Below are 24331 nucleotides of genomic sequence, written 5' to 3' on the forward strand. Positions count from 1 at the left end.
TTCATACGAAGGATGCTGCGCTCAGCTGATAAACACACACACGCCCACACACACATCCTTGTCTAATGTACGTAGTGAGGACCATGCCATGTCTTCCATAGACTTCCATTTATCTTCAAGCCTTTCAATGGCCTAACCCTAACTGACACTATAGTGTTAACCTAACTTTACCAGTAAAATCAGCAAAAAGTGTTTTCGCTCAGCTGCAAGTACAAGAACGCACACACTGAGCAGAGTAAAAAACGAGCACCAACAAGATGAATCAGACTTTAATCAAAAGTAAACTGTAAAAGGGCCTTTTTCCTGCAAGGGAGTTCTGCTCTAATTTTTAACAATATCCTTATTTACTTTGAGTATTTATCTGATACTTTTATCAACTACAGATGAATGAACAGAGAAATCTTTATTAGCAAAGAGTTGAAACAAGATATTCATAGACCCCTTTCTAAAAAACAAATGCCCTTTCTAGATTAGAAAGGGCCCCATTAAGATATTTGTTTAACAAGAATTTAGTGGATTCTTTTCAGTTGCAAGCAGGACTATCGCAGGTAGTGTCCGAGACCCTGTGCGTACTTGAAATGGGAGGCACTGCTCTTTGCGTAAAGATTGCACATTACCTTAATCTATCTCTAGATCAGCGGATCCCAAACTCTTCCCAGCCGGGTTGACGCACCGCCAATATTCAAAAAAAATTATTAATTTCAGTTGCAGTTACAACTCAACCATCAGAAAAAAGGTTATGGAAATAAAATTAGAACATATTTTGTATTAAATTGCAGTAACATTACACACAACATCCACAACAGGATCCTGAGGGTTTTCAGGTGCATAGGTGCCTCAGCGTGGAGCCAGAAACAGAAAGAGATGCTCACCTCCACAACCTGAAACCTTTCTGAAGCAGAGACCATCCAGGTGGATTCACAGACTCTGGTGATCCATGGACCGCGGAACGCATTTCAAATTGTTCGGGCCCATCAGGCAATACTCACAATACCACTACCCATCACATACGCACGCGCCCGCATACACATAAAACACCAGCATCCCCTTAATCACGCAACTGATTTGCGTTCACATGACACAAGACAAGCCAATCTGTTTTTAGACACCAGCATTTATTGCTTTCTCATAGGCTGTGGTCCCTGAGCATGATAAATGTGTCTGCCATGTTATAATTAAAATCGGCACCGAATTTTTATTTAACTTTTTTTCTGACGTTCCAGCACACATGCCCTGGATTTATTTCCACTTACAATCATTATATTAAAGGTAACACAATATTTACAGAATAAAAATACTTTAAAAAGGAAAGTCAATCTCACCCCTGCTCTAAATATTCCCGAAAAAGTGTCTCCGTCTGTCATTATGCTGGATGAAGTCCCTGGCTATCCTCAAAGCATCCACTGTGGTCAAAAGATCCCTGTGTGTGTGGGCGCACATCAAGCTATTTAGTCTTTTCTGGGTCATTGTTGATCTCACATAGGTCTTGATACGATGGAGGGACGACAAAACACCTCTCAGCACTTGCAGTGGACACAGCCTTAAAGCTAACTAAGCTAACGAAGCAAACGAAGTAGCGGTCATAAGCAGCGCAGAGGTGGCTTGCAACTGTGCGGGAAAACCTTTGTTTACATCACATGACACAATCAGCCAATACATTTTTAGATGGGATGATTTATCGCTTTCTCATTGGAGAATGATGCTGCTGCCATAGACTAATAGAATAGACATAGAATAATTTTGTTTTATTTATATATATTATTTTACATGTTTGATCATCAAAAGTAGGTCGTGGCCCTACCGGCCCTACCGGTTCCGCGGCCCGTGTGGTGAGCTACCTGTGCGTTCTTACTTTGTTTATTTCATATACCAGCTTCTAAATCTAAGTCTGACTCACAATTTTACGCAACAAAATAGAAACACAAAGTTTCATTTGATTTATGTCTGATGAAGAGCGACACAGAGAGAGAGACACTTTGGTAGAGCAGCACGGAGTAAGAATAACAGACCGCTCCATAAAGCTGTTATTAAAAAGTTATTTTCTGATTGTTTCACAGTGGTTCACCTTCAGCAGGTAAACACACCTCAGCTCCACCTCCGGTTTCCCTGTTCCTGTCTGAATACGCGCTAAAACTGCATCTTTAAAATTAACTGCACCTGTCAGAATCACAATGAAAATATTACAGATATGTGCGTAAACATAGTCAAGAAACCACGTCTAGCACAAATCCCCCCCCACCCCCAGCAGCAACTGAGGCTGCAGCGGTGTGGGCGTGTCATACGCATCAGTGCTTGTCACCGGTTCAATGACGGCATCATGAGCAGCGCTGTTTGTAGGCGCTGCGCGATCGATAGAGAGACCATCACTCGGTTTAATCTTGTAAATAAAACTTTCGCCCTGAATTCTATTTTTCCTCTGCTGATGTAAACGACGTAAAGTCAGGAGAGAGAGAGAGACGTTTTGGGATTTTTGCTCGTTTTCTTCTCCCGGATCCTTTGCAATTATCTCCTCTTTTGCCTCCGATTCCTCTCTCTCTTGGTTTCTCTCCTCCTTCATCACTAACTTTCACCTTGGATGTCTCACCAGCATGACAGATTCCCTGATTTCAGCCAATTGAGCATATTTGCCAGAATTAATGAAGTAGAGGACACAAGCCATGTGTGCATAAACAGCATAATGCAGATATTTCATCTTAAAATGAAGCGTAGAAGAAGATTTCTTCTAAATAAATGATTTTTTGTGTGAATACTGTAACGTTCCATTATGACACCCAAGCACCAGACCGAGGTTTTGCTGCTAACACTTTATTTTAGGATGAATAGAACAGTTTTCACAGAGTACCCGGAAAGTCCCCCGAACCACCACTCCTCCCCCCGGAAGCCACACATTTCTTCCGGTATAACCCCAAAGAAACCTAACTTAACGAAACAAGTGTGCAACAGCACTTAGCAATAAAGTCTAATACGGATCATTACGATACTGTAATGATTTTGGCACTGGAGCTGATCTGTTTCCCCTTTTTACTCACCTGCTCAGTCTCCACCTCTCTGCAATTTACCGTTACTGGCTCCACCTGGCTCCACCTGGCTCCACCTGGCTCCACCTGGCTCCAGCTGCATAAAAGCCCCGTCAGTCTCAGTCTCCAGTGCCAGAACGTCTCTAGCCTTTTGCCGAGCACCTTCCAGCCTGTTAGTTTATTCCTGCCTGTCTGTTGCCGACCTGACCAGTCTTCTGTTTTCCCGAGACTGCCGAAGCCCTCTCTGGTCCTGTCTGTCCGATACCTGTCTTTCTGGAAACCCTTCCCCCTGGACTGTCTCCCCGTGTGCCAAACCTGGACCGAACCTGAACCCGACCTTGGATATCCCTGCTGTTGGATCTTTGGCCCCAACGTTAACGAACCTGGACTGTCATTGGATTTCTGGATAACCCCATACGGACTCTGCCTGTCGGCCTCAACTGCCTGCGGACGCCTCTCATCTCCAGAACCACCTTCCCCGAACAATCCAGCCCGCAATCAGGTTAGTGATTCAGCTTTGCTGATTTCTCACATCTACCCCGCTGGTCACTAACCTGTTCCCTTGTCTCCAGGAGATTGCCGGCCGGTTAGATGCAAGCAGCGCGTCCCGAGAGCCACACTTCCCCTCTCCTTAAAATAAACAAACCTCTAAACGCCACTGACCTGTTTTCGGGTAGTTTTTGGGTCCGACTCCTGTTCATTACAGATACATTTTTATTTATTGATTAAATTTACAGTTTTTGATTTTAATCTTTACAAAGAAATGTTTATTTGCTGGTCTTGGGGGTGTGGGGAAAAAAACACTGTCAGACTGCCATTACATTTTTCATCTCGCGCAACCCCTAGTGGCCACTCCCTGCTCTAGATAGATTAATAGATAGAACATGGATGGAAGGGATATTAAGCTTTAAAAAAGTATTTCAGAATTGTTCTATCAGAAAAATCGCCACTAACTTTTAAAGATCAACACTTTTTTAAAGCTCATTAGAAACATGTTATTTAACTTTTGCGTAACGTTAAATATTGTTTAAGGGCTTCTAAACCTTGTGTGTCTTGCAGGTATTCTTGGCATTGAGTAAAAACGAGTTCATAGTTTGGCAGAAAAGTTTCAGCTGTGTTTCTTGTGCTTCTACAGTGTTGGTTCATATCACATTCTTCTCCATGTGAAACTGAAAAATAACTTTAGTAAACTTCACAAAAAGCTCTCACAAAATTCCCTTTCTCTGGCCTCATCTTCTTAGAAAACTGCTTTCCTGTCTTTGTAGCAGCAATTTCTTTACTTTAACATGGTTTTGTGTTTGGATCAAAATAATTATTTGTTTCATTTTACGGGTGTCCTGGCGCGCAGCTGCTCATAAGACGCTGCTGTGTTGCAGCCTAAAAATGGGTAACATGAATAAAAGCAGCTCAGGCCCGATGCTTCCATTCAGGCAAACACAGCAGGAATGAGGCAACCGACAGCTCCCCCTTCAGTCTTAAGCAGGCATGACGAATCAATCAAAAGCGTCATCTCTCAGAAACATTTAGTAGGTGGATCACAGATCAAAGAACCTTTTAATTAGGAAACCATATAAAAGGTGTTTTACCCCTTTTAAAGAAAGTATTAAAAAAAAGTTACCTCTCGGGTACCACAAAGAAGTGATCTGAAGTTCCTGAGCACAGGCACGTTTATCATCCTTGATATGTAGAGGAGATAGGTTAGGAGGTCGGTTATCAAGTTGGCTGTCTGGAGAAGATGTCAGCTGTAAGCCAATCTTAAAACCTTCTTTCATATTGTTGGTGAAATCCAGGAAATCCAGGAACGGGACATCTGGACTGAGGGGGGGGGTTTGCTGCAGTCTGAGACCACTAAGGTCTTCTGGCTCCAGCCTGCTCTGCATACCTAGAATACGAACTAAATATGGAGAAGCAGCATTTAGTTCCTCCGCTGATCTGGAGCAAACTTCCAGAAAACTCTAAATGTGCAGAAAGCCTGAGTTCTTTTAAATGAAGATTAAAACACATTTGTTTAGGATTGCCTTTGACTGTTCTAGTTAAACTGTTTTACTGAAACATCATTAGTTTTGACTTTACCACCATCCCAGGAGGATAAACGAGTGATCAAGACGCAGGATCAAGACGCAGGAATGGATGAAAACTGCCCGTCTTCATCCATTCATCTTATGGTCACTTTCCTCTCATAGATCTTTCTTTCACTATTCCCAGTTGTTCTTTCTCAAATTAAACCTGTCAGCCTGCAAATTGAGTTCTAGGTATGGATCTCAACCTAGTTTCATGATGGCTTCCTGCCTGCAGTTAAGCTCTCGAATTCACAAGATATCAGTCTCATTCCATATCAGTATTTCCGTTAGCTGCCCTTCTTGCGCGGTCAGCTCAGTCTCGCAGACGCATCATTGCCAGAGGCAAGGTTTATTTCTAGGCAGCTCGAGTTAACTAATTTTGTTTCTTCCCTTCTTGAACAGGATACTCTGGTTGAGAGCTGCCGTTCTGAACTTCTAGTCTGGTCTGCTTCTCGCCTGGATCGGAAATATATTTCTATAATGTGTTCTGTCGTAAATATGTTTAAAAATTTTACGGATGCTGCCATCCGTAGGTTTTGGGGGAGTTCTTTATAATTGTTGGTTCTCAGATTCCTGATCACTCCAACAAATGGGCCATGGTCATCATCATACCTCGCATATCATTCTGAGGATCCATTCATTTTAGCTGCTCAATGCCCTCTAAATTTTAAGTACAAAGTACAAATACTGATCGTGGTTCAAAACTCATTCATTTTATTTGCAGACCTGTGTTCTTCCTATCATGCATTCTCTTGCGTACCCTTTCATGCATTCTTTTCGTATTTTTAAGACATTCTGTCATGCATTTCTTGTGCGTCTGGTCGCGTCTGGTCTTGCGTCATGTCATTCGTCCTTTCATGCATTCTGTCATGCATCCTGTTATGCATCCCGTCATGTGTCCTGTCATCTGTCTTGCATCTCGTCATGATCACTCGTCTTGCTGCGTCTTGTCATGCGTCCCTTCATGCATTCGTCATGCATCCTGTAATGCATCTTGTCATGTGTCCTTCTCATCATGATCACTCGTTTATCTATGTGCATCATCCGCAAGAAAGCATCCGCAAGAATCATTCGTATCTGCAAGAATCATTCGCATTAGCAAGAAATCATCATAAACATTCCTAAGCACCTCACCATTCACATCATCATCATCATCATCATCATCATCATCATCATCATCATCCCACAGAACTTTGGTAAGTCTTCATGGCAACGGCCCTGTTTTGTTATCAATTCAAGCTCTCTGATTTCTGGGCATACATGGGTCCTTTCATGCTCAATGCCCTATCAGCTTTAAGGTAATTCAACTACAAATACTGGTGGTGGTTCAAAACTCATTCATATTATTTGCAGACCTGTGTTCGTCCTATCATGCATCCTGTCATGTGTCCTATCACCTGTCTTGCATCTCTTCATGATCACTCATTTATCTATGTGCATCATCCGCAAGAAAGCATCTGCAAGAAAGCATCCGCAGGAAAGCATCCGCAAAGTCATCTTCCGCAAGAAAGCATCTGCAAGACATATTCTGCATGAAATCATTCATTAAAGCATTCCTGATCACTTCACCTTTTACCCTATCATTCACCTAATCATTGTCTCCCATTCATCTCGCTGTACTCTGGGTAAGCCTTCACTGCAACGGCCTGCTCGCAGGCCTTCATAACCACGGCCTGACTCGGTAAGCTGTTTGCAAACCTTGTAGGCAGTTCAATTACTCATCCTGTTATCCTTCACTATTAGTCACCCTACCTTATGAGCATACAGATGCTCAGACCTCGGCAATTTTTGGGAGATCATTCCTATTCTCATACACCTGCTTATGCATATTGAAGTATAATTCAGCGTGAATGTTTCCTGCCGAGGTCTGAGCGCCAAAGTTTTAAAATATTTTATCAATCCTTTTCTCTAATTGTCTCTTCTTTCCGTGTGAGTTTTTCAGATTGAAATGGAGCTAAAGCGGAAATTCAGACTGAAGAAACTCATTGCTTACCTCCATCAATCAGGGACTCATTCGCCTCCGACGCAAGCCAATCAGCTTTGAACTGCTCCTCCTCGAAGCCAATCAGCGTCCTGGATCCGTCTTAAAAGAACTTTAATTCCAGCTCAGCTTCTACCCAGCAAGCAAGCAGTCCCTGTGCGATGTCTGATCTGGACTCTGATGACTGGATTCAACTCACCTCCATCCCCTTCTCCACCATCATAGCAGCTCCATCTGGCTTTCCTATGTGCTCCTACACCCTTGTTCGTATTAGAGTGTAATTCCTCCTGGACAGAATTTGCTGTCATATCTCAATCGGTCTGGCAGAAGACCGCCATGTTGAGCCTGGTTCTGCCAGAGGTTTCTTCCCAAAGGGGAGTTTTTTCTCTCCACAGTCGCTTCAAGCTTTCTCATCATGGACAGTCATGCAAACCTGTGTTTATCAAATTGGACATCTAGCTTAAACAAATCATCATATGGACTGAAGAAAACTTCTTCTATCTCCACTCCACCACCAGTTTCAGGCCTGGGGGATCATTTCTATTTTAATACACCTGCTTATGCATATTGAAGTATAATTCAGCGTGAATGTTTCCTGCCGAGTCCTGAGCGCCAAAGTCTTAAAATATTGTATCAATAAATTCTTCTAATTGTCTCTTCTTTCCGTGTGAGTTTTTCAGATTGAAACACGGTTATACATAGACTTAAAATGGTAAACAGTAAATTGTTGCATTGTAGTACTGAATTAGCAAAAATCACACATAGAAACTATAAGAAAAATGGAATAATGTAAATATTGAATAATAGAATAATGTAAATAAATTCAAAATACTTGTACTGATTACTAAACCAAAGTTAATAACTGTCTGTCAATAAATGCAGAATAAAATGAATAATAAACACATAAACATACTAACCATTTATTTATTTCCCCTGGCGGCCTTCCAATTTATATAAAGTCGAAAAACCCCTTGCTGCCGTTATTTATGTATTTGTTGTGCAATTATACACGATTCAAAATTATTTAATGTTTCATAAATAACTCTCTGTTAAGTATTGTCTGGTGATAATCAGCTCTTAAGCTGATATCAAGACAATGGTTGAAAGGGATGAATTCGAGCACTAGTGATCTTTTAACAGCAAACCCTGCACACACATAGAATAAAGGAGTGACAACTTCTCTTCAAGTTCAAGAATTTAATAACAGAAATAAAATGAACATCCAGAGAACATCACTATGTAATGTGGTTTATCTGAATTAACACAATATTTCGATTAACAAATCCTCTCTATTAGGCTAGTCAAACTTAACTAAACTACTAAGCAAAATTAAGATAAAAAGAAGCTAAGCTAAGGAACTATTTACATGCAGAACAAACAAAAGACAAAACAAAAGTGGTTGATCATCATCAGAATAATTCAGTGAATCCTTGTTCACTGCAGATCTGATTACAACAAGCATGGAATGGAGTAAAAACATGGCATATGTTTAAACCCATTCACCATGCAAATCCTGAGTTACACAAAACATTATTTGAGGGAATAATATTTTGAGGAATGATTTGCTCAGTAAAATGATTATCTTATGGCCGATCATATTAATGTGATTCTCCCTACAGGCACCTGGGGTTGCTGTACCGATCGGTCGCTAAATCAGTTAAAGTCTAAAGTTATGAAAATTGCCTTTAAACCGACATTAATATTCGATATTAATGCGGGAATAAGGCTCATAGCACCATCGAAGGATGGCAGAGCAGAACAGTTACGCTTTATGCTTTAAAACAAGCTCCTTTTGAATTACCGGAACAGAATGTTAACAGGAGCTAATTACATTTTGGCTAGCGGGCATTCGGCACTAACAAATAAAAGCTTTAGCTTTATTTTGGTCATAACGAGTGGGCTGGATAACGTAAACATTAATGTCCCATCAATGTATGAAACCCTTGTGGAGATAACCTTTGTTATAACCATAAAACACACTCGGCAATGACATGGTACCGAATGCTAGCAATGAGCTACTTCCGTTAGCCCCTTTGTTCAAAGACACCGTGTGCAAACGGTTTACAAACATTTCCCAAATGAACCATTTAACTTTCCCTTTTGGGTCTCTCTGCCAAACCTGTCTTTTGCCTCGTGTGAGTCCAGTCCACTTTGGTCATCCGAGGAAGGCAGTAAAAGGGGAACCGTTGCTCGTTCACCAGCGGCTGATGGCTTAACAGCAGCAACATGTGGAGTGGTCAGAGGCCTGGTCTCTGCCCAATCCCTGTCCTGAATGCAGTCCGATTTAAGCAGGTTTTCCTGAGCATTCAATATGGGTCCTTCTGCTGACTTTTCAACTCCATCTGGGTTTCACTTCCCTGTAAAGGCTAAGAAGAAATAAAACAAAGCTGTTTTTGGCAGGCAGGATTCTTCCTCCTGCTACTGATGATAAGGTTAAAACAGCAGACTTAACTCTGATTTGCCCGGACATGTTCTCTGGGCGACGAGAAGTTTCTCCCAGGTGTTAGTTCGGGTGTCGGTCAGGCCCGGCCAGGGCCCATGGTCCAAAGTAGCTCTTTCCTGTTCTGCTCCAGGGGAGGTGATTTGAGCAGCTTGGAGTCTGAAGTGAAGTCTGAAGAGAGGGAGGCTTTGTCTGTGGGATGAAAGTTTTATAGGAGCAGGGGACCCCTGCTGGGAGAAGGGCTGTCCCCGCTGACTCGCTCTCCTTTGTAGCTGTGTGGTCAGAAGTCAATCTGACCTCAATGATTTTCATGATCATGGTCATAATATAGCACAACATATTCATCCAGGGCAAAAACTACTACATGGACCCCAGTTCCCACAGACTGGAATACATTGGAAACCAGCCACTGGTAATCACAATGAAATCCAACACTTCCCATTCTGGAAAAATGAAAGAAAAGAAACCATGAATGATATAACAAGCAAAATTCAACAAAATTAAAATACATATACATATATGTAAATATACCTGCTCATATACTGGTTCGTAGTGTTAATGCTGATTGTTATGATGGGTTATACTATCCGGCCATCTGTCTTTATCCATCTATTATTAGTTAAAAAATTAACTTAAACTTAAAAAGTGTTAACCTGGTTAATCATGACAGTTCATTCACTTGATTAAATAACTAAATGGACATGTGGCAAATAAATCCTTCCCAGCCACAGGGCTTCTTTCCACCTTCTTTCCCACCATCCATGAACTCTTTGGTATATGCATGAGTCCATGGATATGTCCAGGCCGCCGTGCAGTCAGCCTTTTGGATCGCTGCGGACTGATGTCATCCATCTATAAATCGTCCCCAAAATCCACCTTTTTCAAGATAGGCACAGCACAACACACAAACAAAAAGATCATAATTGCTGTTATCACCAAAATTAATTATTCCTGCTTTAACAGCCAGAGCTCACCACTCACCTAAAATTTCTTCCAGACTTTTCTACGACCAGTTGTGTTTGTTTTGGGGTTTTTTTTGGGGGGGGGGGGGGACATCCCTGTTCTCATACACCTGCTTATGCATATTAAAGTAAAATTTAGCGCTAATGTTTCCTGCCGAGGTCTGAGCGCCAAAGTCTTAAAATAATTGTATCAATAACAATCTTCTAACTTTTTCTTTCCGTGTGAGTTTTACAGATTGAAATGATGAACACTGACTCCGTCAATGCAGTGGACTAGGGTCATGTGGTGATAAAAGATATAAATTTTGTCGTCAGCATACATTTGGTAGGACCTGCAGTAGTACTCTGTAATCTGAACTACAATAATCGCTTGAATGTTAAATAAAAGTGGCCTGAGAACAGTTACTTTACATTGACTTGTTTCAATTATTGAATTAACTCTTAATAAAATGTAATATTTTAAAGTTAAAAAAATGTAAAGACCTGATCTTTAAATATTTCAATTGTTTATTTTCAACATGTAATATAGACAACTTTTTTTGAATAATCCTATACTTAAGTCCTATTAGAATATACAAGAAAATGATACACCTGCAGTATAGTGTTTTCTTTTTACCTTGGAGCTCTCAGGATAAACTGGATACTTCTACGAAAGCAAATCATTTTTTATTAAAGAAAAGACTTCTGCATATGATTTGGATCTTGTTCAGCTTGAGTCCATACAACAGAGGGTTCAAAAGTGGCTGACAGACAACAAAGTATATGGATAAAATAATACGAAGGATGTTGGGAACTCTGCTCATGTCGAACCTGCTCTGTAAAACAGAAAAGAAAGAGCCAAAAGAGAAGTTCAGCAGGGAGACCAGGTGGGGTGTGCAGGTGCTGATGGCTTTCTGCCGGGTCTCCTTGGATCCAGAAAAACACACCTGCAGTATTTTCACATATGTGTAGAGGATGAGTGCAGCGAGGATGACAAGCACAGAGAAAGTGTAGACCAGTCCATAGATGTTGCTGGCTGTTACATTGCTGCAGGACAACTTCACAACATAATAGTTGGCGCAGACAACTCTGTCGATGATGTTCCCACACAACCTAGAGGATGCATTCAGGGAAATCACCACAATCATGTTCAGCAGAGGAAGAAACCATGATAACACAACCAGCCTGATAACTGTGTTCATCTGCATCTGTGTGTTGTAATGCAGAGGATGACAGATGGCCAGATATCTGTCATAAGACATGGCAGCCAAGTTATAAAACTCCACATTTCCATACATATAGAGGCAGAAGATCTGCAGGAAGCAGAGAGGAACAGAAACCGTGTGAACATCAGAGAGGATCTGGACCAGCAGGAAGGGGAACAAGCCTGAGCTGCCGTACAGTTCATTCACAAACAGGCTGCACAGAAACATGTACATAGGTTCATGTAAGCTCCTGTTCACACAGACCACCACGATCAGCAGGACATTAGAAGATATGATGACGATATAAACACACATGAGGAAAAGGAAAACCAAGTACTTAAACAGGCCAATATCAAAGTAGGCACTTAGGGTGAAATGTGACACCTGAGAAATGTTCATTACTGTCAACACAAACAGATTTTATTAGATGAAGGATGGAAGCTGTCCCTGTAGGAGCAGATCAGCAGGAACCAGGAGAACTCTGACTGGGCACAATGGGAGAACTCCAGCACACTGCTACTGTGGCCATGCATAAGTTAAGATCCAGTTAAACAGCATAGACGTTAACCTTAGGATAAACCACAGATACACATTTAGATACGCAGCCTGCTTCCAGAGAGACAGTTAGTTTATGAGCACAACTCATGTCGACACAAAGAGGAAAATATTCCAGCTATTAAACATGAATCATCAATGCGAGTCAGTTTTCTCTGGGTAAAAGAACTGAGCTGCTGCTGTAAAACAAGTAGAAAACGATTTCTGAGAAACATGGAGTTACAAAAACAGACAACCACAGAGAGCCTCACGTTATCTGGAGACTGAGCCCAAAGTTACAGGAGCTTCACATGTGTCCAACAGCAAGAAAACTCTGGCTCCTGCTCCGCTTCTGCTTCTTTTAAACTCTTCATACGAAGGATGCTGCGCTCAGCTGATAAACACACACACGCCCACACACACATCCTGGTCTAAGGTACGTAGTGAGGACCATGCCATGTCTTCCATTCATTTTAAAGCCTTTCAATGGCCTAACCCTAACTGACACCATAGTGTTAACCTAACTTTACCAGTAAAATCAGCAAAAAGTGTTTTCGCTCAGCTGCAAGTACAAGAACGCACACTCTGAGCAGAGTAAAAAACGAGCACCAACAAGATGAATCAGACTTTAGTCAAAAGTAAACTGTAAAAGGGCCTTTTTCCTGCAAGGAAGTTCTGTAATTTTTAACAATATCCTCATTTACTTTGAGTATTTATCTGATACTTTTATCAACTACAGATGAATGAACAGAGAAATCTTTATTAGCAAAGAGTTGAAACAAGATATTCACAGACCCCTTTCTAAAAAAACAAATGCCCTTTCTAGATTAGAAAGGGCCCCATTAAGATATTTGTTTAACAAGAATTTAGTGGATTCTTTTCAGTTGCAAGCAGGACTGTCGCAGGTAGTGTCCGAGACCCTGTGCGTACTTGAAATGGGAGGCACTGCTCTTTGCGTAAAGATTGCACATTACCTTAATCTATCTCTAGATCAGCGGATCCCAAACTCTTCCCAGCCGGGTTGACGCACCGCCAATCTTCAAAAAATTTTTATTAATTTCAGTTGCAGTTACAACTCAACCATCATAAAAAAGGTTATGGAAATAAAATTAGAACATATTTTGTATTAAATTGCAGTAACATTACACACAACATCCACAACAGGATCCTGAGGGTTTTCAGGTGCATAGGTGCCTCAGCGTGGAGCCAGAGACAGAAAGAGATGCTCAGATCGGCTAAACCTCCACAACCTGAAACCTTTCTGAAGCAGAGACCATCCAGGTGGATTCACAGACTCTGGTGATCCATGGACCGCGGAACGCATTTCAAATTGGTCGGGGGCATCAGGCAATACTCACAATACCACTACCCATCACATACGCACGCGCCCGCATACACATAAAACACCAGCATCCCCTTAATCACGCAACTGATTTGTGTCACATGACACAAGACAAGCCAATCCGTTTTTAGACACCAGCATTTATTGCTTTCTCATAGGCTGTGGTCCCTGAGCATGATAAATGTGTCTGCCATGTTATAATTAAAATCGGCACCAAGTTTTTATTTAACTTTTTTTCTGACGTTCCAGCACACACGCCCCGGATTTATTTCCACTTACAATCATTTTATTAAAGCTAACACAATATTTACAGAATAAAAATACTTTAAAAAGAAAAGTTAAACTCACCCCTGCTCTAAATATTCCCGAAAAAGTGTCTCCGTCTGCCATTATGCTGGATGAAGTCCTATCCTCAAAGCATCCACTGTGGTCAAAAGATCCCTGTGTGTGTGTGTGTGGGCGCACATCAAGCTATTTAGTCTTTTCTGGGTCATTGTTGATCTCACATAGGTCTTGATACGACGGAAGGACGACAAAACACCTCTCAGCACTTGCAGTGGACACAGCCTTAAAGCTAACTAAGCTAACGAAGCAAACGAAGTAGCGGTCATAAGCAGCGCAGATGTGGCTTGCAATTGTGTGGGAAAACCTTTGTTTACATCACATGACACAATCAGCCAATACATTTTTAGATGGGATGATTTATCGCTTTCTCATTGGAGAATGATGCTGCTGCCATAGACTACTGTGCATTTAAAATAATAGCTATTGAATAATTTTATTTTATTTATATATATTATTTTACATGTTTGATCATCAAAAGTAGGTAGGGCCGCGGCCCTACCGGCCCTACCCGTTCCGCGGTCCGTGTGGCACGGTTCCAGCAGCAAGCAAAGAACACTCAGGTAGACAGGCAAGGAGAAGGTGTTGCATGATGACGAACCGGCAGAGGAGTGACAACAGAGGGAGGCTTAAGTAGGGAGGCTAGCAGGTGAAATGAGTCTGGCTGATTAATGATTAACAGATGTGACTGACTGCAGAGGGAACTAAACTAACCAGGGTTGGCTGAGGGAGGCTAGGATTTTTTTAGTTTTTTGTTTGATGAAAAAAGAAGAAAAAAGAGGAAAAACGAAAGCAAACAAAAAGAGAAGAACAGGCATATGACAACGCCAGAGTGAAGAACAGGCGTACGACAACGCCAAAGAGAAAGACTGAGGTACGGAAACGCAAGGGCTCAACAGACGTACAGCAATGCCGGCGCACACTAGCTTACCGGAACACCAGGGGAACAACAGGCATACCAAAACGCTAAGGCTTCAACAAGCGTACGGAAACACTGGAGCACAACTAGCGTACCGAAATGGCAAGGAAATCGCTGGGGGGTGAGGGAAACGCCGGGGCGTAAGTAACATCTAAAACACCAGGGAACAGAGAATTACTAAAACACCAGGAACCAGAGGGCGTCCTAACATGCCAGGGGACAGAGGGCGTCCCAACACGCCAAGGGACAGAGGATGAGCATAACTAAAGATAACTAAAAAGAAAAACACTACAACAACATCTACACTAAAGAACACTACAATAACAGAGAAACTAGGGAAGCCAAAACAAAAACTAAGGAGAGCCAGCAGAACCAGACAAAACTCAGGATAAGTATAACAACAGAGGAATAGGGAAGCCAAAAACAGAAACTAAGGCGAGCTAGAACCATACAGATACTAAGGAGCGTAAAACAGCTCATAACTAGGGAGTGCAGGAACCTAAACGAGCGCTGGGGCCTAATGAGTGCCGGGACCTAACAAGCACAGGAACCCATAGAGTGCAGGAACCCACAGACCGCAGGAAGCCATAGAATACTGAGACTAGAGGACAAGACATAAATAGCAGAACCAAGCCAGGAACTAGGAAACAAAGACCGGAACTAGAAAACAAAGGCAGGAACTAAACAACTAAAGCAAAACTAGAAAACTAAAGCAAAACTAGAAAACTAAAGCAAAACTAGAAAACTAAAGCAAAACTAAAAAAACTAAAGCAAAACTAAAAAACTAAAGCAGGAGCGAAACTAAAGAACTATAAGAAATATAAGAACCATTAAATAATTCTGAAACTACGGGATGTTAAATAACTCAAAACTGCCAAAAGGGTGAAAAATGACTCAAAATAAAGACAGGAACTAGAGAACTAAGGCAGGGCTCCCCCCTGCTCACGTCCTTAACGATCTGATGTCCTCACCCCTCACCCTTCTGTTGCCACTACAGTGTCCTTCACTCCTGACATGCTGAGAAGACAGCTAACCAGACTCCACTCCGGCAAAGCGGCAGGCCCCGATGGTGTTTTACCCAGGGTGCTCAAAGCTTGTGCCGACGGGGCGTGCATGTGGCGCAGCGGGTAGCGCGACCCATATACAGAGGCCTTAGTCCTCGACGCGGTCGACCCGGGTTTGAATCCGACTCGTGGTCCTTTGCCGAATGTCTCTCCCCCTCTTCTACCCCCCTTCCTGTCAGCCTACTTTGGGAAAAAGCGAGCCACTAGAGCCGCAAAAAAATCCCCAAAAAAAAAAAAAAAAAAAAAAAAAAAGCTTGTGCCGACCAGCTGTGTGGAGTACTTAGCCTAGTCTTCAGTCTGAGCATGCACCTCCAGAGAGTCCCCGTGCTGTGGAAGTCATCCTGCATCGTTCCTGTGCCTAGCGGCCCTCAGGACTACAGACCGGTGGCACTGACGTCCCACATCATGAAGACCTTTGAGAGGCTAGTCCTGGAGCAGCTAAGGCCCATGGTCAGGCCCTTCACTGATCCACTATAGTTCGCCTACCAGCCCCGCCTGGGAGATGAGGACAGCATCATCTTCCTGCTGAACAGAGTCTACACTCATCTGGAAAAGCTGGCGAGCACTGTGACAATCATGTTCTTTGATTTCTCCAGTGCCGTCAACACCATCCGTCCGGCTCTACTGAGTGAGAAGATGCAGGTGGAAGCACCCATCGTGTCCTGGTTTGTTGATTACCTGACGGGTAGACCACAGTATGTACTCCTACAGAACTGTGTGTCTGACAGGGTGGTCAGCAACACTGGGGTCCCTCAGGGGACTGTCCTCTCCCCCTTCCTCTTCACCCTTTTCACCTCAGACTTAAACTATTGCACTGAGTCCTGCCACCTTCAGAAGTTTTCTGATGACTCAGCAATAGTTGGCTGCATTGAAAAGGGCGATGAGAGTGAATATAGGTCATTGGTGGGCAACTTTGTCACTTGGAGTGACCTGAACCATCTGCAGCTCAACATGACAAAGACTAAGGAGCTAATAGTGGATCTGAGGAGGACAAAAACACCTCTGACCCCTCTTTCCATCCAGGGGGTCCCTGTAGACACTGTGGAGGAGTATAAGTACCTGAGAGTGTACTTTAACAATAAGCTTGACTGGACCAGGAACACCGAGGCGGTCTACAAAAAGGGCCAAGCCGACTCTTCTTCCTGAGGAGGCTGAGGTCCTTTAACATCTGTGGGACGATGCTGAGGATGTTTTATGAGTCTGTTGTTGCCGGCACGCTCTTCTTCGCTGTCACATGCTGGGGCAGTGGGCTGAGGGTTGCCGACAACAACAGACTGAACAAAGTGATCAGGAGGGCCGGTGATGTTGTGGGGGAGGAGCTGGACACCCTGACGACCGTGGCAGAGAGGAGGATGCTGTCCAGACTTCAGTCCATCTTAGACAATCTCTCACACCCTCTCCATGACACACTGACCCAGCAGAGGAGCTCCTTCAGCAGAAGGCTCCTCTTACCCAGATGCACCACCGAGCGCCACAGGAAATCATTCCTGCCGGTGGCTATCAGTCTCTACAACGCCTCCCTCAGTTATTCAGACCCCCCCCCCCTCTGTAACTGAGATTTATTCATTCTTGCACAAGTCACTATCACTTTACTTGGATTTATATATATATATATATATATATATATATATATATATATATATATATATATATATATATATATATATATATATATATTAGGGCTGGGCAAGTTAACGCGTTAATTTCGCGTTAACTCATTACACTATTAACGGCGATATTTTCTTTAATGCGCATTAACGCATGTTGCTCACATGCTTTTATTTTGTGAAGGTCTGTTGCTGCGGTGTAGGGGTTTGAATCAGAACAGTAGGTGGCGATAATGTGCCAATAACCTCGCTGTCAGCCAAACCTCGGATTCAAAGAGGAAGAAAGGAAACAACACTTTTGTTCATATGGCAGCAGAACATTAAAATAAAAGTGCTCTTTACACTACTTTTGAATTCATTCTTGGAGTTTGTAAATACAATGCGATTAATCACGATTAATCAGGCAAATTGTGCAATTAATCGCGATTAAATATTTGAATCGTTGCCAAGCCCTAATATATATATATATATATATATATATATATATATATATATATGACTTATGTCATGGTATTTTTCTGGGATGTACACAGCACGCACACACAGAGCTAGTTCTTAAAAGTGAGTTTATTGAACAGTGTGGATGATGGATGATGATGGAACCCAGAGTCTTTCATCAGACGGAGATGTAGGGTGCAGAAGCTGGCCGGCAGGAGTAGTGCGGAGAGTCAGACCAGGAGGGAATACTGGAGCCGATGACTTGAGACCAGGACGAAGACAGGAGCTGAGAACTTGAGACCAGAGCGGTTTACCAGGAGTGGAGAACTTGAAACCAGGGCAGCTCACCAGGAGTGAAGGACTTGAAACCAGGACGGAACCAGGGGTTGAGAACTTGAGACCGAGACGGAAACCAGCAGCCGAGAACTTGAAACCACGACTGAGCACGGCAGCCAAAGAGAGAGACCACAGCGGAACTCCGGAAACAGCGAAACCAAACTGCGGGCTGAGTTGGAATGGAGTCTCTGGCAGTGACTTAGCTGGAACAGTGCTTCAGGCTGAGGCTGGGCTGGAATGAGGTTTCTGGCCGAGGGTGAGCTGAAACAGAGCTGAGGCAGAGTCTCTGGCAGTGACTGAACAAAAAATAAAGCTGAAGAAAAAGTCTTGTGGCTGACTGAACAAAAAACTGAACTGATACAGGATAGTGACTGAAACGGAGCAGGAGTTGAACACTACGGACCGGCAACGAGAACAGAATGAGGTGAGTACATATAGAGGTGACCACAGGTGGAAACGAATCAGTGATAATTGCAGCCTGGCAGGTGGAACCAATCAGGCAGCGCAGGGAAGAGAGAGAGGAAGGGAGGTTCAGCTTGCAGCCTACAAGCTGCATCCTGACAACTTATATATGTATATATCATATTACCTTGTGTGGAATGTTGTAAATATATATATAACAATGTGTGTATTCTGGAGCATGTAACAAAAGTAATTTCCCCCTGGGATCATTAAAGTAAGGCTGAGTCTGATTCTGTATTCTCCAGCTTTCTCTTGTATTTGTCCTTAGCCTCCTTGATTTTACGCTTGAGTACCCCCTCTCCTCAACTCTTCACGGTTGCCATCTCTGAATGCCCTCTTCTTCTCATTCAGAATGGCCTTTATGTCTTTGGTGATCCATGGTTTATGGATCACCAACAGGCTAGAGCTGGAACATTGCAGTCCACACAGAAGTTGATGCAGTCTTTGATGCACTCTGTGAGCCCATCGATGTCTCCCCCGTGGGGCTCACGGAGTGCGGGCCAGTCAGTCACCTCAAAGCAGGCCTGCAGTGCCTCATAAGCCTCCTCCGTCCACTTCCTTACAGTCCTTTTGGTCGTAGGCTTCCTCTTCACTAGAGGCACATAACAGGGTTTGAGGTGAACCAGGTTGTGATCTGACCTGCCCAGAGGGGGGAGAGAAGTGGAGATGTATGTGTAAATAAACTCCTTTATTTAGTCTGTAATCGCCTAAACTCCGACAAGACTTTGTTGTTCCATTTTCAATTCCAGCCATTTCTTTTACACCCCTTATACCAGGGGTGTCTAACTCCAGTCCTCGAGAGCCGGTGTCCTGAAACTTTTAGAGGTTTCCCTGGCCCCACACACCTGAATCAAATAGCACAATTAGCTCCTAAGTATGCAGTCAGGTTCTTCAGAGTCCTGCTAGTTAACTGATTATTTGACTCAGGCGTGTCCAGTGATTGGAATAACGGCGTTGAAATAAACAGTGTTACTAACGCTGTTACTTTTTTCAGTAACGAATAATCTAACTAATTACTTTGACTGTCAATATAACACCGTTATCAGTGCCGACACCCCGTTACTGCACGTTACTCAAGTCGCACAATTAACTTTTTTTTCCCACTTTATGATAGGACTCGTGCGCATGTTGCAGTGTTGTAGTCAAGTCACTATGCCTCGAGTCCGAGTCCAAGTTCGAGTCTCCAGTGTTCAAGCCCAAGTCATTAAAAAAAAATCCCAGTCGAGTCGAGTCACTATTGATCCAAGTTCGTTGTAGGAACATGCCGTGACGTGTGATGTATGACATGAAGCAGTAACATTCCATTGCACTAATAACTCTTTCGCTGTAGTTACCCTGGTTTTACTCGGTAAAACGACTGCTTTTTCCAAGTCTAAGACGTCTCCTAACCATGGTTTTAAAACATTGTTGTTATGGAACGTGCAACAGCGACTCGAGGTACGCTGATAGGCCGCATATGAAGGATGTTAAAGCCGCAAGCGGCGTCGATCGGCCCTCGCAGCCAAGCGCTCTCCGGCCTATTGGCCACCGCCGCGGCTCCGGGCCGCCCCGCGGGGTTCGCGCAAAGCTGGCCGCCCCCCACCGCAGTTGCTGTCACGCATTTTCCTCGCCCGTCCACCGGGCAATTCACACAAACGTGTTCGGCAGCGTTCCCCCATGACTCACAAAAAATCTGGTGCAGACCGGTCGATGTAGCGAGGAGATATAGCCGTTGGATAATGATAATGCATTTGGCCACCGGGCCGGACTAAATTGTTCGGCGGGCCGGAAAATTTATACCGATTCCTGGACGGTGACTACAAACAGAAAAAAAACGGCAGATGACACCATGAACGCCGAGCAGGAGAAAAACATCGACTTACCTTTCTATCAACTCGGCCCGTTTTCCAGTCTTTCTAAGCCCTCGACACTCAAGCCATCGTTTGAGCTGAACGCTGGTATGTTGTTCCACAGCTCTACCAGTAAACTGGGCGCCTGGACATCCTCTTGTGAAAGTTTAACAGCTGTAAAGTCGGTCATATCGTTGTATCTGTTGCATGTGTAACGGCTGGCTGCTACGTGCGCTCTCACACTGTTTGCCCAACCTTAGCGGCAAGGGGCGTTGCTCATGAGATGGTGACGTCACGTGCGCGGTACGACATTTAGATATTAAAATCATACACCAAATAATATTCTAATGACATATTAAATTTATAGCCTAATGATATAAAAAAAGTCGAGTCTTTTTCTCAATTTCCGAGTCAGAATTATCTAAATGTGGGAGTCCGAGTCCAAGTTCGAGTCATCAGTGCTCAAGTCCAAGTCAAGTCACGAGTCTCTAAATTTAGCTAATGACTAGGACTCGAGTTCGAGTCTTGTACTCGAGTACTACAACACTGGCATGTTGTCATGAGAGAAGGGAGGATGAGATAACCTCTCAGTAGTGATGGGTCCGGCAACACCGATGTGTCGATGCATGCGTCGAGCTCGTAGAGCAAAACCTGTGTTGATGCGCGTATCGCTATGGGAAAGTCATGTGACTGATACAGGAACTGTTTCCAACTGACTGATGCGCCAAACTGTTTCTGTTCCCTCTAACCTGCGCGCTTTTGCATTCGCGCACAGCATCTGGATTCAGTGCGCACAGCAAAGCTATGCTGCACAGTAAATAAAATCCAAGCTGAACTGTAAACAAAATAATAATAAACCAAGTTTTTTTAACCATTTTGCAACTCTGGTGTGATGGTGTACCACGGCTGGCTCAGTGAGCGCCAGGTGCTGTAGGTCTTTGTTCTGAGCGTCGTTTCAGAAAAAACGGCTGATCTACACTGAATAGAAAGCTGCTACTCTGAGTAGTTCTTCCTCCCTTTGTCATACTCAGCATGTCCGATTTCAGAACAGATGATATCAGTCAGGTAACTAAACACAGCACCCGATCAACCATTGAACGTGAGCATGAAAAAAGCCCAATCACTGGAACGCAAATAACGTGATGGCAACCATAGCAATGACAGGAAATAATGATACATCTAAAGGTTGCAGGACACCAGCTCTCGAGGACTGGAGTTGGACACCCCTGCCTCATACACTAAGCTTATTGACACTTTCATTCTCACTAATGCACAGAGCCCTATCCACTTAAGTGGTAAGGTATTCATTAACATATCATCACCACACATCCAATAACTATCTGCTACTGGATATGTTTGGTCTCCTAAAAATAAAAAAGTGTGGGAATGGTCATAGTTATGTTTTGACAATCCTCTTCCAGAAGCTGTGGGTTTTCAAACCATACACTGGTGTCACATTGGCATGTTTAAACCAGGGCAACACCCATGTCACATTATATTTTACAGTTACCCACATTAATTCCTTCATTTTCTTCAAAACCTCCATTTACAAAACATTCATACTCTGCATCATAATCTATTTCATAATTTGTTGGTGGAACATTATCAGTAGTGTTGATATTAAATTCTGCACACAATGATTCTAATTTGTGCCCTTTCTATTTTTCTAAATTTGTGGCAATGGGCCCTTTTTGGTAAACCTTCGCGGCACATCTCCTCTGTTACTCATCCTGCTGTTCTATGTTTCTCAGATTTCAATTCAAGTCTCTCTGCCTTCTGAGCATGCTGACACACTGGCCTTAACCTCAGCATTTTTGGGGGGTGGAAACATCCCTGTTCTCATACACCTGCTTATGCATATTAAAGTAAAATTTAGCGCTAATGTTTCCTGCCGAGGTCTAAGCGCCAAAGTCTTAAACTAATTGTATCAATAAAAATCTAACTTTTTCTTTCTGTGTGAGTTTTTCATATTGAAATTATGAACACACTGACTCAGTGAATGCAGTGGACTAGGGTCATGCGGTGATATAAATTTTGTCATCAGCATACATTTGGTAGGACCTGCAGTAGTACTCTGTAATCTGAACTAAAAGAATCACTTGAATGTTAAATAAAAGTGGCCTGAGAACAGTTACTTTACATTGACTTGTTTCAATTATTGATTTAACTCTTAATAAAATGTAATATTTTAAAGTTAAAAAATTTTTTAACACCTGATATTTAAATATTTTAATTGTTTATTTTCAACATGTAACATAGACAGCTTTTTTTGAATAATCCTATACTTAAGTCTTATTAGAATATACAAGAAAAATGATACACCTACAGTATAGTGTTGTTTTTTACCTTACAGCTCTCAGGATAAACTGGATACTTCTACAAAAGCAAATCATTTTTTATTAAAGAAAAGACTTCTGCATATGATTTGGATCTTGTTCAGCTTGAGTCCATACAACAGAGGGTTCAAAAGTGGCTGACATGTAACAAAGTATAACGATAAAATAATACGAAGGATGTTGGGAACTCTGCTCATGTCGAACCTGCTCTGTAAAACAGCAAAGAAAGAGCCAAAAGAGAAGTTCAGCAGGGAGACCAGGTGGGGTGTGCAGGTGCTGATGGCTTTCTGCCGGGTCTCCTTGGATCCAGAAAAACACACCTGCAGTATCTTCACATACGTGTAGAGGATGAGCGCAGCGAGGATGACAGGTACAGAGAAAGTGTAGACCAGTCCATAGATGTTGCTGGCTGTTGCACTGCTGCAGGACAACACTGCAACATAATAGCTGGCGCAGACAACTCTGTCGATGATGTTCCCGCACAACCTAGAGGATGCATTCAGGGAAATCACCACAATTATGCTCAGCAGAGCGAGAAACCATGATAACACAACCAGCCTGATAACTGTGTTCATCTGCATCCGTGTGTTGTAATGCAGAGGATGACAGATGGCCAGATATCTGTCATAAGACATGGCAGCCAAGTTGTAAAACTCCACATTTCCATACGTGAAGAGGCAGAAGATCTGCAGGAAGCAGAGAGGAACAGAAACAGTGTGAACATCAGAGAGGATCTGGACCAGCAGGAAGGGGAACAGCGATGTGCTGCCGTACAGTTCATTCACAAACAGGCTGCACAGAAACATGTACATAGGTTCATGTAAGCTCTTATTCACACAGATCACCACGATCAGCAGCACGTTAGAAGATATGATGACGATATAAACACACATGAGGAAAAGGAAAACCAAGTACTTAAACAGGCCAATATCAATGTAGGCACTTAGTAGGAAATATGACACCTGAGAAATGTTCATTACTGTCAACACAAACAGATTTTATTAGATGAAGGATGGAAGCTGTCCCTGTAGGAGCAGATCAGCAGGAACCAGGAGAACTCTTACTGGGCACAATGGGAGAACTCCAGCACACTGCTACTGTGGCAATGCATAAGTTAAGATCCAGTTAAACAGCATAGACGTTAACCTTAGGATAAACGACAGATACACATTTAGATACGCAGCCTGCTTCCAGAGAGACAGCTAGTTTATGAGCTCAACTTATGAGTCATCAATGCGAGTCAGTTTTCTCTGGATAAAGGAACTGAGCTGCTGCTGTAAAAGAAGTAGAAAACGATTTCTGAGAAACATGGAGTTATAAAAACAGACAACCACAGAGAGCCTCACGTTATCTGGAGACTGAGCACAAAGTTACAGGAGCTTCACATGTGTCCAACAGCAAGAAAACTCTGGCTCCTGCTCCGCTTCTGCTTCTTTTAAACTCTTCATACGAAGGATGCTGCGCTCAGCTGATAAACA

General features: G+C 42.9%; 2 protein-coding genes across 2 annotated transcripts; both read right to left on the reverse strand.

Moving 5' to 3' along the window:
- Positions 1-10647: 10647 nt before the first annotated feature.
- Positions 10648-12575, reverse strand: LOC118560515 (olfactory receptor 486-like). The gene has a single exon (XM_036131551.1). The coding sequence runs from the start codon at positions 12041-12043 to the stop codon at positions 11120-11122; it is 924 nt and encodes a 307-aa protein (XP_035987444.1). The 5' UTR covers positions 12044-12575; the 3' UTR covers positions 10648-11119.
- A 10331-nt stretch (positions 12576-22906) lies between these two features.
- LOC105923200 (olfactory receptor 488-like) lies at positions 22907-24029 on the reverse strand. The gene has a single exon (XM_021314599.2). The coding sequence runs from the start codon at positions 23828-23830 to the stop codon at positions 22907-22909; it is 924 nt and encodes a 307-aa protein (XP_021170274.2). The 5' UTR covers positions 23831-24029.
- Positions 24030-24331: the final 302 nt, after the last annotated feature.

Source organism: Fundulus heteroclitus, unplaced genomic scaffold (genome assembly GCF_011125445.2).
Source record: "Fundulus heteroclitus isolate FHET01 unplaced genomic scaffold, MU-UCD_Fhet_4.1 scaffold_44, whole genome shotgun sequence".
NCBI classification, from domain to species: Eukaryota; Metazoa; Chordata; class Actinopteri; order Cyprinodontiformes; family Fundulidae; genus Fundulus; species Fundulus heteroclitus.